Raw genomic sequence first — 15,679 nt, forward strand, 5'->3', positions numbered from 1 at the left:
ATGAGTAAATAAATGGGATTACATGAAACCAAGAAGCTTCCACATATTGAAAGCAAACAATACAAGGATAATCAGGCAACCCAGTAAATGGGAGAAGATATTTGTGCATCAAACAGTCCACAAGAGACTGAGATCAAACATCTATACAGAATTGGTACAGATCTACAAAAGAATTAAAAATAACCCAATAAAAAACTGGTCCAAAAGAACTAAAGAGTTCTCTAAAGAAGAGATACACATGTCCCACAAAAATATGATGAAATGCTCCACTTTGATTATCATTAGAGAAATGTGAATTAAAACTACACTATCTAACACCTGTGAGAATTAACTACATCAACAAAACAGGAATGACAGATGTCCAAGAGGTTAAGGAGAAAAACTGACTCTGCTAGTTGTTGGTGGGTATGTTAACTGGTATATTAAATTTGGAAAACTGTTTGGAGAGTACTTAAATAAATAAAAATGGAGCTACCTTATGATCCAACAATGCCATTCTTAGGCATTTATTCAAAGGACACTCCAACACTAATTTGAAGGGACTCCTATGTTCACCGCACTCCTATGTTCACCGCTGCCTATGTTCACAATAGCCGAAGAGTGGAAGCACCCTAAGTGCCCATCAGCAGATGACTGGATAAATAATTTATAGGAGGGGCCAGGCAGTGGAATACCTAGTTAAGCACACATATTTCCAAGAGCAAGGACCCAGGTTTGAGCTCCCACTCCCCACCTGCAGGGTGTCTGCTTCATGATTGGTGAAGCAGGTCTTCAGGTATCTATCTTTCTCTGCCTCTCTCTACCTCCCCATCCTCTGTCAATTTCTTTCTGTCCTACCTAATAATAATAATAAACTAAAAAGAATAAGGAGAAGGAGAAGAAGGAGGAGAAGAAGAAAGAGAAAAAGAAAAAAAAATGGCCACAGAGCAGTGGATTTGTAGTGCAGGCTTCCAACCCCAGCAACAACCCTGGTGGCAATAAATTAAAAAATGGGAGGGTCCAGGCAGTGGTGTACCTAGTTAAGTGCACATAGTACAGTGCACAAGGACTCAGGTTCAAGGCCCTGGTCCCCACCTGCAAAGGAAAACTGCATAAGTGGTGAAGCAGGGCTGCAGATATCTGTCTCCCCCTCTCCTCTCAATTTCCCTCTGTCTCTATCCAATATTAAATAAAGATAAAAAACCTCTTATAAAATTAAGACATTAAAAACATGGGATGGATATATATATATATATATATATACATATATATATATATATATATACATATATATTTCTTGTAAAACTACTCTGCAATAAAAAAGATGATATTTTGTCCTTTGGGACATCATCCTTACTAAATTAAGCGAGGTGGTCAAGGACAAATACCAGATTACTTCACTCCTATGTAGAATATAGAGAACTGAGCACATAAACTTGAAAAAAAAAGAGTCAACCCATATTTAAGACTGGGGAACTACAGTGGTTATCATGGGGGGAGGGGGCACAGAAATTTGGTGCTGGGTGGAAATATACCCCTATTACCTTATAACTTCATAAATCAACATTAAATCCTTATGTCAAGGAAAATTATGTGATTGGTCTGAAACATTTTGATGAATGCAAACATCAAATAACATGTAAAATTACACAATACTGCCACACTCATATAAATATTTTAAATGGGTTTAATAATGTGCACCATTGAAAACTGGATATATCCCCTTAAAAGAAACATCTAAGAAAAAAATCTGGTGAATATTTGTCATATCTGTAAAATATGAATGACAAATAGGACTATGGTTAACAGTGTTTCTTCTTTGTGCTAAAATTATATGACTTGGTCATAATGGACAGCTTTGAAAGGTAGTAATATAACACATTCAAGGGATGTCTGCTTGACTAGAAGTTGAGGAATAAGGGGAGGGGGTCCAATATGAAGACATGTTTAGAGAAAGTCTGAATTAAAAAAATTACAAAGCTTTCCACTCCACCTTCACCTTCCAAGAGAGAAAATATATTAATGTGGAGGTAGATCTGAGGTTCAGGGCTTGGAACATAGGATTTTATGTCCCAGAGACTGTTATAAAACAATATGACTGAAACCAAATGTGTATATTACATAGCCTGACACAATGATTAAATTAAATGACAGGAATTCATAGCAGTTACATTGCTTCAAATAGCATTACATTGAATTTGCATGTAAGTTTTCACTAAACATTTCTTACATTACATCTGAACACAGGAATTTTTGTTAATAATACAGAATGACAGACTGAACAAAATCTGTTTCTTTCAGTCCCTCCTCTTGTGTAACATGACTTCAATGTGTTATTCTTCATCATGCAATATGTTCATAACCGATGTTTTATGTAAACAAAATAATAAACAGTAAAGTGCAGTCTCTTAGTACGTTGTCTCAAAAAAAGACTGTTGTTCCTGTGAGATTTTTTGATTACAGCACTTTTGGCAACCTATCCAAAAAAAATTCCCTGTTTGTTTTCAGGATCATCATGGGTCTGTTTGCTCAGTGACTCCTGGAACATTTTTCTCCATACTATGATCCTGATCTGCACTTTGGATACTTACTCAAATTTAACCTAACAAAGAATTGTGCAACAAAATCTTTAATCCTGAAGGAGGAGGATAAGAAAAGAATAAGGTAAAGAGACCCATTCATCTTTCCACAGACTTAAACAGAACACAGAATAAAAATCAAACTTTAAAAACCACCAGGATTAGATTTACAGAACCTAGAGTTGTTAGGTGACTAAGTTTATTTACTGAGAATGTGACCTAGATTTAAAAATCACTTCCCAGGGAGTTGGGCTGTAGCGCAGCGGGTTAAGTGCAGGTGGCGCAAAGCACAAGGACCGGCATAAGGATCCCGGTTCGAACCCCGGCTCCCCACCTGCAGGGGAGTCGCTTCACAGGCAGTGAAGCGGGTCTGCAGGTGTCTATCTTTCTCTCCTCCTCTCTGTCTTCCCCTCCTCTCTCCATTTCTCTCTGTCCTATCCAACAACGACAACAACAATAATAACTACAACAATAAAACAACAAGGGCAACAAAAGGGAATAAATAAAAAAAAAATTTTTTTAAATCACTTCCTGTAAATTTTGCCAACCAACTTGATTATTATGTACTTTTCTATTTACAAACTTGAAAATAGTAATTTTAGTACATTATGAATCACTTTTAATGACTAATTAAAAAATATGGACACAAATTTTGGAAAACAAGAGAAAATGGTAGCAGAGGAAACTGTTTCCTGTTTTGTTCTTGTAGAAAAATATCCTCTCTTAGCAGGGAAGTGAGGAGGTAACTGTGGGTCTGGCAGTGGAATTCAATCCACATGGAAATTAAAAACAAGCAAACAAACAAACACCTGAGGATTGGAATGTAGAAAGGTAAAGGAGCTATCTTTTCTTGCAGTTTCATCAACCTGGTTCAGTGAGTTACTCTATTTCCACCTGAAAAGAAAACCAAAGTCAAAGAGGGAAAAAAATGGTCATGACCTCAACACACAAACAGGAAAGTGACCATCACAACTCTTCTAGTACAGTCTTTGCAGTTCACAAGGTGTCATGGCGCCTTCGGTGCAGGGACAAGTGGTCAGAGCGAGAAAAGCTACGGTTGCAATCTGTGCACAGGAATGGCTTGATGCCTGTGTGCTTGCGGAAATGGCGGGTGAGCTCATCAGAGCGAGCAAATTTCCAGGAGCAGCCATCCCAGGTGCATTTATAAGGTTTCTCTCCTAAAAAGTGAACATGAAAATATAAAAGGAGTCAGAGAGGAAATGTGCAGATATAGTGTATATAACTTTTTTTGAAAAAAAAAAATGTTGGTTAAAAGGTGAGATAATTACCAGACAATCTCGTTTACAGAAATTGTACAGACAGGCCAACACGGTAGTGTGGAAAACATACAGACTATAATTCCATCAAACCTTTGTTTGAATCCTTACTCTATAACTTACTATCTTAAATATGATTTTAAAAATGTTTCTACTCCCTGGATGTACCTCTGTTTTCTACTCTCTAAAAAGGCATCCATGTTCCTCACAGCAATCAGTGATTCTGAACATTTTTTCATATCTGTTGGTCACTCGGACATTCTCTTTGGTGAATACTCTGTCCATGTCCTCTTCTGCCCCTTTTAATAGGCTTACTTTTTCTGCATTACCTTTCCAATTTGTACAAAGACAGAAGAGAACAGCTGAGACCCCAGGAGATGTCTTCGTAGTACAGTGCAAGGCTTATGTTCCTAAGACCCTAGGACCTACTCACCATACCTCATATGTTAGAACTGAGTGTTGTTTTGGTGTCTCCTTTCTGTGTATTTATCTCATATAAATAATTAATTAAATAAATAAATCTTTAGAAAAATGTAAATGGGCAGACCTGTATGGATTCTGCGGTGAGCTTTCAGATGAGAGCTTTTGGTGTACACTTTGCTGCATCCAGCAAAGTCACACTGATGAATCCATCTTCTCTTCAACTCAACAGATTCTTCTCTTTGTATTTGTGACACTGATGTCAATCTGAACAAAGAAAGAGAGATAAGGTCAAAGAATGATTATAAAGTAGACAGCAAATAAACGGATTTACATAAGGTGGGACCACTTCAGACATATATTTAATATATGCAACCCTAGGTCTGCCCACCAGAGAAAGACTAATCAAAACAGTTTAATATTAACTCCCTATGTACCCTGGAACCCCACCTCCCCAGAGTCCTAATCCACTAGAGAGATAGAAATAGGCTGGAGGTATGGACCGACCAGTCAACACCCATGTCCAGCAGAGAAGCAATTACAGAAGCCAGGTCTTCCACCTTCTGCCCCCATAAAGATCTTTGGTCTATACTCCTAGAGTGATAAATAATAAGGAAGCATCTAATGGAGGGGATTGGATACAGAAATCTGGTGGTGGGAATTGTAGCACTCTTATTCTACAATCTTGTCAATAATTATTAAATCAATAATAAAAAAAGCAGAATAGGGAAGCTTCCAATGGAGGGGATGGGTTATAGAAGTCTGGTCATGGGAATTATATGGAACTGTACTCCACTTATCCCACAATCATGTTGATCATTATTAAATTACTAATAAAAGGGCCTGGTGTGAAGATTCTTGGGGTGGTTTCTATTTAGAAATAGCATGAGCATTAATCTTCACTCCAGTAATTCTCATTCTTATTTATTTATTTATTTTTATATTTATATTATTTATTTATTTATATTATTTTTAAATAATTTATTTCTTTATTGGGGAATTAATGCTTTACATTCAACAGTAAATACAATAGTTTGTACATGCATAACATTCCCCAGATTTCCATTTAACAATACAACCCCCACTATTTCATTCATCATTTTTCATGGACCTGTATTCTCCCCACACACCCACCCACCCCAGAGTCTTTTATTTTGGTGTAATACTCCAATTCCATTTCAGGTTCGACTTGTGTTTTCTTTTCTGGTCTTGTTTTTCAACTTCGGCCTGAGAGTGAGATCATCCCATATTCATCCTTCTGTTTCTAACTTATTTCACTCAACATGATTTTTTCAAGGTTCATCCAAGATCGGCTGAAAACGGTGAAGTCACCATTTTTTACAGCTGAGTAGTATTCCATTGTGTATATATACCACAACTTGCTCAGCCACTCATCTGTTGTTGGACATCTGGGTTGCTTCCAGGTTTTGGCTATTACAAATTGTGCTGCCAAGAACATATGTGTACACAGATCTTTTTGGATGGATGTGTTGGGTTCCTTAGGATATATCCCCAGGAGGGGAATTGCAGGGTCATAGGGTAGGTCCATTTCTATCCTTCTGAGAGTTCTCCAGACTGTTCTCCACAGAGGTAGGACCAATTGACATTCCCACCAGCAGTGCAGGAGGGTTCCTTTGACCCCACACCCTCTCCAGCATTTGCTGCTGTTACCTTTTCTGATGTATGACATTCTCACAGGAGTGAAGTGATATCTCATTGTTGTCTTGATTTGCATTTCTCTGACAATCAGAGACTTGGAGCATTTTTCATGTGTTTCTCGGCCTTTTGGATCCCTTCTGTGGTGAATATTCTGTCCAAGTCCTCCCCCCATTTTTGGATGGGGTTATTTGTTGTCTTGTTGTTGAGTCTGGCAAGCTCTTTATATATATTGGTTATTAAACTCTTATCTGATGTATGGCATGTAAAGATCTTCTCCCATTCTGTGAGGGGTCTCTTGGTTTGGGTAGTGGTTTCTTTTGCTGTGAAGAAGCTTTTTAATTTGATGTAGTCCCATAAGTTTATACTTGCCTTAGTCTTCCTTGTAATTGGATTCGTTTCATTGAAAATTTATGTGGAAAAAAGTTCTGCCAATATTTTCCTCTAAGTATCTGATAGTTTCTGGTCTAACATTCAAGTCCTTGATCCACCTGGAATTTACTTTTTTATTTAGTGAAATACAGTGATTCAGTTTCATTCTTCTGCATGTTTCAACCCATTGTTTCCAACACCATTTGTTGAAGAGACTCTGCTTTCCCCATGTAATAGTCTGGGCCCCTTTGTCAAAGATTAGATGGCCATAGGTGTGGGGCCTCATTTCTGGGCTCTCAATTCTATTCCACTGGTCAGTGTGTCTGTTCATGTTCCAGTACCAAGCAGATTTGATGACAATGGCCCTAGAATACAGTTTGAGATCTCGGAGTGTGATGCCTCCGGTTCTGTTCTTTTTTCTCAAGATTGTTTTGGCAATTCTAGGTCTTTTCTTTTTCTGGTTCCAGATAAACATTTGTAGCATTTGTTCTATTCTCCTAAAAAATGTGCTTGGGATCTTGATGGGGATAGCATTCAATTTGTAGATGGCTCTGGGTAATATATTCATTTTGATGATGTTAATTCTTCCAACCCATGAACATGGAATATCTTTCCACTTCTTTGTGTCTTTTTCAATTTCTTTGAGTAGTGACTCATAATTTCCAGTATACAAGTCTTTCACTTCTTTGGTTAGGTTTACTCCTAGATATTTTATTGTTTTTGTTGCTATAGAAAAAGGAACTGATTTCTGGATTTCAATTTCTTCTAACTTAGTGTTTGCATAGAGGAATGCCACTGACTTTTGAATGTTAATTTTGTAGCCTGACACCTTACTGTATTGCCTGATGATTTCCAAAAGCTTCTTGCTGGATTCCTTAGGTTTTTCCATGTATACTATCATGTCATCTGCAAATAGGGAGAGGTTGACTTCTTCTCTTCCAATCTGTATGCCTTTAATTCCTTGCTCCTGCCTGATTGCTATGGCAAGAACTTCCAACACTATGTTGAATAGTAATGGTGATAGTGGGCAGCCCTGTCTAGTACCTGATCTGAGGGGAAATGCTTCCAGTTTTTCACCATTGAGTATGATGTTGGCTGTAGGTTTGCTATATATAGACTCCACTATCTTCAGGAATTTTCCATCTATTCCCATTTGTTGTAGTGTTTTGATCATAAAGGGATGTTGTATTTATTTTGTCAAAGGCTTTCTCTGCATCTATTGATATGACCATGTGGTTTTTGGTCTTGCTTTTGTTGATGTGGTGGATCACATTGATTGATTTGCATATATTAAACCAACCTTGCATGCCTGGGATAAACCCCACTTGGTCATGATGAACAATCTTTTTGATATACTGCTGTATCCGGTTGGCTAGAATTTTGTTCAATATTTTCGCATCTATGTTCGTCAGAGATATTGGTCTGTAGTTTTCTTTTTTGGTTGTGTCTCTGTCTGCTTTTGGTCTCAGGGTGATGTTGGCTTCATAGAAGCTGGCAGGGAGTATTCCAGTGTCTTCAATCTTCTGGAAGACTTTTAAAAGTAGAGGTATTAGTTCTTCTTTGAAAGTTTTGTAGAATTCATTTGTAAAACCATCTGGTCCAGGACTTTTATTTTTGGGAAGATTTTTGATAACTGTTTCAATTTCATTAGCTGTGATGGGCCTGTTCATGTTATCCACTTCCTATTCACTTAGTTTTGGAAGTTGGTAGGTATCTAGGAAATCATTCATTTCTTCCAGGTTCTCTAGCTTGGTGGCATATAGTTGTTCATAGAAGCCTCGCATGATATGTTGAATTTCTGCAGTGTCTGTTGTAATATCTCCTCTTTCATTTACTATCCGATTTATTTGGGTCTTCTCCCTTTTTTGTTTTGTGAGTCTGGCTAAAGGTTTGTTGATTTTGTTTACTCTTTCGAAGAACCAACATTTACTTTCATTGATCTTTTGTATGGTTTTCCTATTCTCAATGTTATTTATTTCTGCCCTAACTTTAGTGATTTCTGTCCTTCTGGTTGCTTTAGGATTCCTTTGTTGTTCTTCTTCTAGGTCTTTAAGATGTGCAATCAGGCTGTTTATTTGTGCCTTTTCTTGTTTCCTAATGTGTTCTTGTATAGCTATGAACTTCCCTCTTAGGACTGCTTTAGCTGTGTCCCAAATATTTTGATAGCTTGTGTCTTCATTTTCATTGAACTCTCGAAACATTTTGATTTCTTCCTTGATTTCCTCTTTGACCCAGAAGTTGTTAAGAAGTGTACTGTTGAGCTTCCACATTTTGGGACTGTTACTAATCTTTTGTTGACTGTTAAGTGTTAGTTTAATTCCACTGTGGTCTGAGAAGATGCTTGGGATGATTTCAGTGCTCTTGAATTGGCTGATGCTGTCTTTGTGGCCTAACATATGGTCTATCCTTGAGAATGATCCATGTGGATTTGAGTAAAATGTGTATTCCAGTTTCTTGGGATGAATGACTCTGAAAATGTCCAATAGTTCTAGTTTATCTATCTCTTCATTTAGCTCCCTTATGTCTTTACTGATTTTCTTCCTGGATGATCTGTCAAGTTGAGATAGTGGGGTGTTGAAGTCCCCTACTATGATTGTGTTACTGTTAATATATTGCTGTAGCTCTTTCAGTAGAAGTTTGATGTATTTAGATGGCTTCTCATTGGGTGCATAGATATTAATAATTGTTAAGTCCTCTTGATTGACTGATCCTCTGAGCATTAATTAGTGTCCATTCCTATCTTTTTTAATCTTATCTATTTTAATGTCTATCATGTCATATATGAGAATAGCTGTTCCTGCCCTTTTTTGTGGGCCATTGGCTTGTATGATAGTTTTCCATCCTTTCACTTTAAGTCTGTGTTTGTCTTGTTGAGTTAGGTGAGTTTCCTGTAGACAACATATTGTTGGGTTGTGTTTTCTGATCCATCTTCCTACTCTGTGTCTTTTAATAGGTGAATTCAGGCCATTGACATTTATTGACATCAAAGATTGAAGATATTTTAATGCCATTCTTGTAGAGTTTTAGAGTGTTTTGATATATGTCCTATTTGTGGTGGTCTGGTTGTTTATAGGAGACCTTTAAGAACTTCTTTCAGGGCAGGCTTGGTGATGGTTGCTTCCTTCAACTGTTGCTTGTCTGAGAAGGTTTTGATGCTTCCATCTAGTCTGAATGACAGTCTAGCAGGATATAGTATTCTTGGCTGAAAGCCTTTCTCATTAAGCACTCAATAGATATCTTGCCATTCTCTTCTGGCCTGTAGTGTTTGTATGGAGAAGTCTGCTGCTAATCTTATGGGTTTTCCTTTGTAGGTGACTCTTTGTTTTTCTCTTGCAGCCTTGAGGATCCTTTCTTTATCCTTATTCCTTTCGAATCTAAGTATGACATGTCTTGGTGTCTTTAGGTCTGGGTTAATTCTGTTTGGGACCCTCTGGGCTTCTTGAATCTTTATGTCTTTGGTGTTGTCTAGACTAGAGAAATTTTCAGCTATTATGGCCTGGAGAATGCTTTCTTCCTCCCCTTCTCTTTCTTCCTCTGGTAAGCCAATAATGCGTATATTGTTTCTTTTGAAGTCATCCCATAGGACTCTGTTGTTGTTTTCAGCATCTCTTAATCTCTTTTTGAGATCTCTTCTTTTTTAGTTGTCTCTAATTCATCCTCAATCTTGCTAATTCTGTTTTCAGCCTCATAGATTCTATTCTCTCTGCCCTCTACTGCTTTCTGGAGTTCATCTATTTTGTTGCCCTGCTCTGATACTGTTTTAGCTTGTTCAGCTAGTTGCCTTCTTAGCTCAGCGATTTCAGCTTTCAGATCTCTAATAACCATGAGATAATTAGAATTTTCTTCCATTTTCTCATTTGTTGTTCCTGCATTTCTGATTACAATTTTTTCAAATTCTTTACTCACTCCTATTATTATTTCCTTAGCTAATGTGTGGATGTTGAACTCGTTGTTTTGTGCTTCACCCTCTGGAGGACTTTTAGATGGACTCTTGTCCTGGTTCGAGTCTCCAATATTTTTTCTTGTTGTTTTAACCATTTTATATATGTTAACAGTTTTTTCAATCCCTGAGTTGGAGCTCAGTGGTATAAAAGCCTCTTTTTTTTTCCCTGTAGGCTATGGGAGCCTGAGGGCTTTTAAACTATCAATAGGCTTCTTAGCTTAATCACTGACTCCTGACCAAGAGATAAAGCAGGGTGTGGCAGAGATAATCTAGTGGTTATGCAAAGAGACTTTCACAGCCCCTCAGCTATGCCACAGAGGTATAGGTCTTCTCCTGAGTTTCCCGGTTAGATCTCTGTCCCCTGGTGTCCCTCCCTGTTGCTGCTCCAGATTCTGAGGGTAGTAGCATTGGAGACTCAGAGTTGCACTTAGTGAGTCTCTGAGGAGTCCTTTCCTCCCTTCAGCTGTCCCCTTGTTGTGGAGCAGACTGGAGGTGGTGTCTCCACTGATAAACTGTTGAACTGTTAGCAGCCACTTAATCTCTCCTTAGGCCCCTCTCTCCTCTCTGTCACCAGCCACGTGTGTTTGTACTCACGGGTGATTTACTGGGTTCCTGTGGTCATTCTAGTCCTGTCTTGTTTTGGTCCGGGTGGTCTCCTTTGGTATTCCTAGTTGATCCGGGAGAGGAGAGGAGAGGAGAGGAGAGGAGAGGAGAGGAGAGGAGAGGAGAGGAGAGGAGAGGAGAGGAGAGGAGAGGAGAGGAGAGAAAGCGATCTGCTGCTCATAGCTCTGCCTCCCTATTTTATTTATTTATTCCCTTTTGTTGCCCTTGTTGTTTTATTGTTGTAGTTATTATTGTTGTTGTCGTTGTTGGATAGGACAGAGAGAAATAGAGAGAGGAGGTGAAGACAGAGAGGAGGAGAGAAAGATAGACACCTGCAGACCTGCTTCACCACCTGTGAAGCGACTCCCCTGCAGGTGGGGAGCCGGGGTTCGAACCGGGATCCTTATGCCGGTCCTTGTGCTTTGTGCCACCTGCGCTTAACCCGCTGCGCTACAGCCCTACTCCCAGTAATTCTCATTCTTATCTTTTAAGCAATTATTTAAAAGATTATCAAAAAGGTGACATAATGTTGTTGCTGTCAGAAGAAATTAAGAGACATATCTTTCTTTTGTGCAGTTAGTTGATAATCTTCAGAAGAAATACTATATACAATTAACCAAGAGATATACTGTTAAACATGCATATATATATTAAAGGACAATTATTATCCATATGACTACCTCTATTATAATATCAAATATGTAAAATGCAGTACAACTTAAGGTTAACTTAGATCCCACATAAACCTTAACTCTAATCCTTCCCTAACTTGAAGCCAGACCCCACCCCACAAATCCAATACTGGTTTGGATACAACAAATGACACTCAACAATTTAACAACTTGGAGACAGTCTAAGCTCATCTGAAATAAAAAGGACTATAAAAGCTGGATAAGGGTAAAAGACTGTCTCTCTTAATTATGGCCTTTTGGTCAATACCAGGCCATCCCATCATTTGGGGCTCTAGTCAGAGAATCCTTGGATTTCTACATAGATATGATGGGCCTAGACCTCTAATAGATCCCTCCTTTCACCATTACTGGTTACTTCCATCAGGAATGTCATCATAAGCCTTCTTTTGGGCCTCTCCAGGACCATGCTCTCACTATAAAGTAGCAAAGTGACTATAAAATGGTCAGCCCACTCTGCCACTGGAAGAAAACTGATCCTGAAATGAGTGCATACTAGAATGTTCCCAGTTGTAACCATGGACTGACAAGAACTCAGAGGTTATACAGCCTCTTATATGAAACAGCAACGTATATGGGCCCTAGGTCAGATCTATAGGGTAAACAGTTAATGGTGTTTATATACTTTCCTTATGTGTGGGAGCTACTCTCTGCCCTAATTCAGCTTTCTAGCCCTATTCTAAACCCTAGCACCATTTTCCAAGACAATATATTTAGTCCACCTGCATGTTAGGTATTAAGCTCAGGCCAAAATTATTAAAGTAATGGACCCATTGAAACACACCAAAAATAGACTTCCTAGCATCTTCCCACATAAAAACCCCTGATTTCATCTGCTCTATTCCTACCTTTGGGTTCCTGTTTATAAATCAATTTATCCTACCTTATATATTACCAATTTTCAGCCACCAAGTTGCGGATGCTACTATGATTCCATCCTTACTTCCCTGGGCAGACAACCACACCAATGTGTCCCAAAACCTCACCTCTCCAGAGACTTAGTCCACTAAGGAAAGAGAGAAACAGGCTGGGTGTATGGATTGACCTGTCAACATCGATATCCAGTGGAGAAGCAATTACAGAAGCCAGACCTTCCACTTTCTGCACCCAAAAATAATTTTGGTCCACACTCCAAAAGGGGTAAAGAACAGAGAAATTTACAATGGAAGGGGTAGGACACAACACTGCTGGTGTGAACTGTGTGGAATTACACCCTTGTTATCTTACATTCTTGTAAATCATTATTAAATCACTATTAATTTCTAAAATAATTGCATTATTTATCCAATATGACTGCAAAAACACAGGACAATAGGTCCAGAAAATAACTTTCTTGGTGTAGGTTATGCCCTGTAAAGTATGAAACCCAGGAATTAAGTTCTGTTACCATATAGAAGCATTATAGTACTGTGATTTCTCTCTCCCCCTATCTCCCTGTCTCTCTCTCTCTCTCTCTGTCTCTTCTTCTTCCCTCCCCTGCTTCTCTCTATAAAAACTTAAAAGAATGAAAGATTTTTCACTGGGAGCAGTGATATCATACATGAATGTCAAAAAGAAACCATACACACATATCAACTACTTTAGCAGTTCCTATACTGGAAGGTATGGCTACTTTAAAGTTAAAGAAGTTAAAGTATACTGTACTTTACAGAACATTTGAACATTTTTCAAATGTAAAGTTGACAACCTACAATTATAGCATAACTCTCCCATAACATGCATGTCTATGCATATGTGCAAACAAACACATCTCTAACTATTGTGTCTGAGAATTCATTGTACTTCTCATACAGAGAGAAGAGAGAGAAGAGAGAAGAAAAAGAGAGAGAGAGAGAGAGAGGTTGAAAGGGACAACCAGAAGAAAAATGTACTTACTCTTTCTGTGATATCTCAAAGCCATGTAAAACAGAGGATCCATTCTTAATTGCACTTTCTTTGCTGTCACAGGGGATGTCCAGTGTAGACATGGAGGTAGGGCCAACTCTCACTAAAAGCAAAGCAAAGAAGTAGTATATGCCTCTATATTTATTCTCATAATTCAAAGTTTGCCATATACTGAAAAGTAGTAACAAGCCAGCAAGGCAAAGAAAAAACAAAGAAGGAAGATGTGTATAGAAACAAGAGAAGAACATTTGAAAATGTTAGCACAACAAGGAACAAGAAAACCTCTTTAGGGAAAAGTAGCAAGAAGTATTCTGGTACTACTAGAATGAGCTTTTCTAGAATAGTGATGATAAAAGGATAGTGAGTTTCTCTAGGGCAGTGAGGGACAGTATGACCTTGGGTTCATACTCCCAGAGGGTGAAAAAATAAGAAAGCTATCCACACCTATGGAAATATAATATTTGATAAGGGTGCCTAAAGTATTAAATGAAGAAAGGAAGCTCTCTTCAATAAATGGTGCTGGGAAAACTGGGTTTAAATATGCTTAAGAATGAAACTGAATCACTTTATCACACCAGAAACAAAAGTCAGCTCCACGTGGATCAAGGACCTGGATGTTAGACCAGAAACTATCAAATACTTAGAGGAAAACATTTGGGGAACACTTTCGCACCTAAACCTCAAGGACAACTTTGATGAAACAAACCCAACTGCTAGGAAGACAAAAACAGAAACAAACCAGTGGGACTACATCAAATTGAAAAACTTCTGCACAGGCAAATAAACTATCACACAAACAAAGAGACCCCTCACAGAATGGGAGAAGATCTTCACATGCCATATATCAGACAAGAGACTAATCACCAAAATATACAAAGAGCTCAGCAAATTTAGCAAAAAAAAAACAAAAAAAAAAAACCCAAATGACCCTATTCAAAAATGGGCAGAGAATATGAACAAAACATTCACTTCAGAGGAGATCTAAAAGGCTAACAAATATATGAAAAATTGTTCCAAGCCACTGATTGTCAGACAAATGTAAATAAAGACAACACTGAGATACCACCTCACTCCTGTGAGAATGACATACATCAAAAAGGACAGCAGCAACAAATGCTGTAGAGGCTGTGGGGACATAGGAACCCTTCTGCACTGCTGGTGGGAATGTAAACTGGTCCAGCCTCTGTGGAGAGCAGTCTGGAGAACTCTCACAAGCATAGACATGGACCTTCCATATGACCCAGTAATTCCTCTCCTGGGGATATACCCCAAGGACTCCAGAACACCCAACCAAAAAGATATGTATACACCTATGTTCATAGACTCACAATTTGTAATAGCTAAAACCTGGAAGCAAATCAGGTGCCCAACAACAGATGAGTGGCTGAGAAAGTGGTAGTACATATACACAATGGAATACTGTGCAGCTATTAAGAACAATAAACCTACCTTCTATGACCCATCTTGGATGGAGTTAGAAGGAATTATGTTACGTGAGCTAAATCAAAAAGATAAAGGTGAGTATGGGATGATCCCACTCATAAACAGAAGTTGAGAAAGAAGAACAGAAAGGGAAAGTAAAAGCAGGATTTGACTGAATCTGGAATACAGCACCAAAGTAAAAACCCTGGGGTGAGGGTGTATGTTCCACTTCCCAGGGCAGGGCAGGGGTGGAGAGGAGATGGGATACATTCTTTTGGTGGTGGGAATGGTGTTTATGTACACTCCTATTAATTTTTAGTCATATAAATCACTAATTAATATGAGAGGGAAAATTGATTGTATGTCTTGAACTTTTTAAAGCACAGACTGAGTCTTTTTAACATAGGTTGAGTCTTTGATATGTTGACTCTCATAAAAGCCTAGACCAGGGAGAAGAGAAGCAACAGTTGGCACAGCTATACAGAAATAATGTCAAAGGACCTAAATTATGGTGATGCTGTGTATAATACAGCAAATCTAGATATAGACCAGTTCCTGTGAGATAGAGCATATGTTCACAAATATCCATAAATTAGGGCAAAATATATCCTGAAAGCAAAAATACACAATAGTCTGTAGTGAGACAGTATCAAGTTTATAATGAAATAGTGTCTACTTAGACTTTGATACACTCCTCACCTACTTCCTATTACAGTTCTCTTACTTACTGCTAAGCTAACCTTATCAAAGCAAGGACTGCAAAAGCTGAATAAGGGCAAGGACTGCCATACTTTAACGATGACTATTCAGCCACTATCAGGCCACCCCATCACCTAGGGCCCTAATCCGGGAATC

General features: G+C 38.3%; 1 protein-coding gene across 1 annotated transcript in view; it reads right to left on the bottom strand.

Moving 5' to 3' along the window:
• Window positions 1-3,080: 3,080 nt before the first annotated feature.
• KLF8 (KLF transcription factor 8) overlaps window positions 3,081-15,679 on the bottom strand; it is a 93,795-nt gene continuing 81,196 nt past the window's right edge. Inside the window, exons 3-5 of the mRNA XM_060183356.1 lie at window positions 13,394-13,505; window positions 4,383-4,522; window positions 3,081-3,736 (exon numbers count right to left, since the gene is read on the bottom strand). Of these exons, the coding sequence (XP_060039339.1) occupies window positions 3,555-3,736; window positions 4,383-4,522; window positions 13,394-13,505 (434 nt within the window). The 3' untranslated portion in view covers window positions 3,081-3,554. The remainder of the gene's footprint in view (window positions 3,737-4,382; window positions 4,523-13,393; window positions 13,506-15,679) is intronic.

The sequence above is a fragment of the Erinaceus europaeus genome, chromosome X, assembly GCF_950295315.1.
Source record: "Erinaceus europaeus chromosome X, mEriEur2.1, whole genome shotgun sequence".
NCBI lineage: Eukaryota > Metazoa > Chordata > Mammalia > Eulipotyphla > Erinaceidae > Erinaceus > Erinaceus europaeus.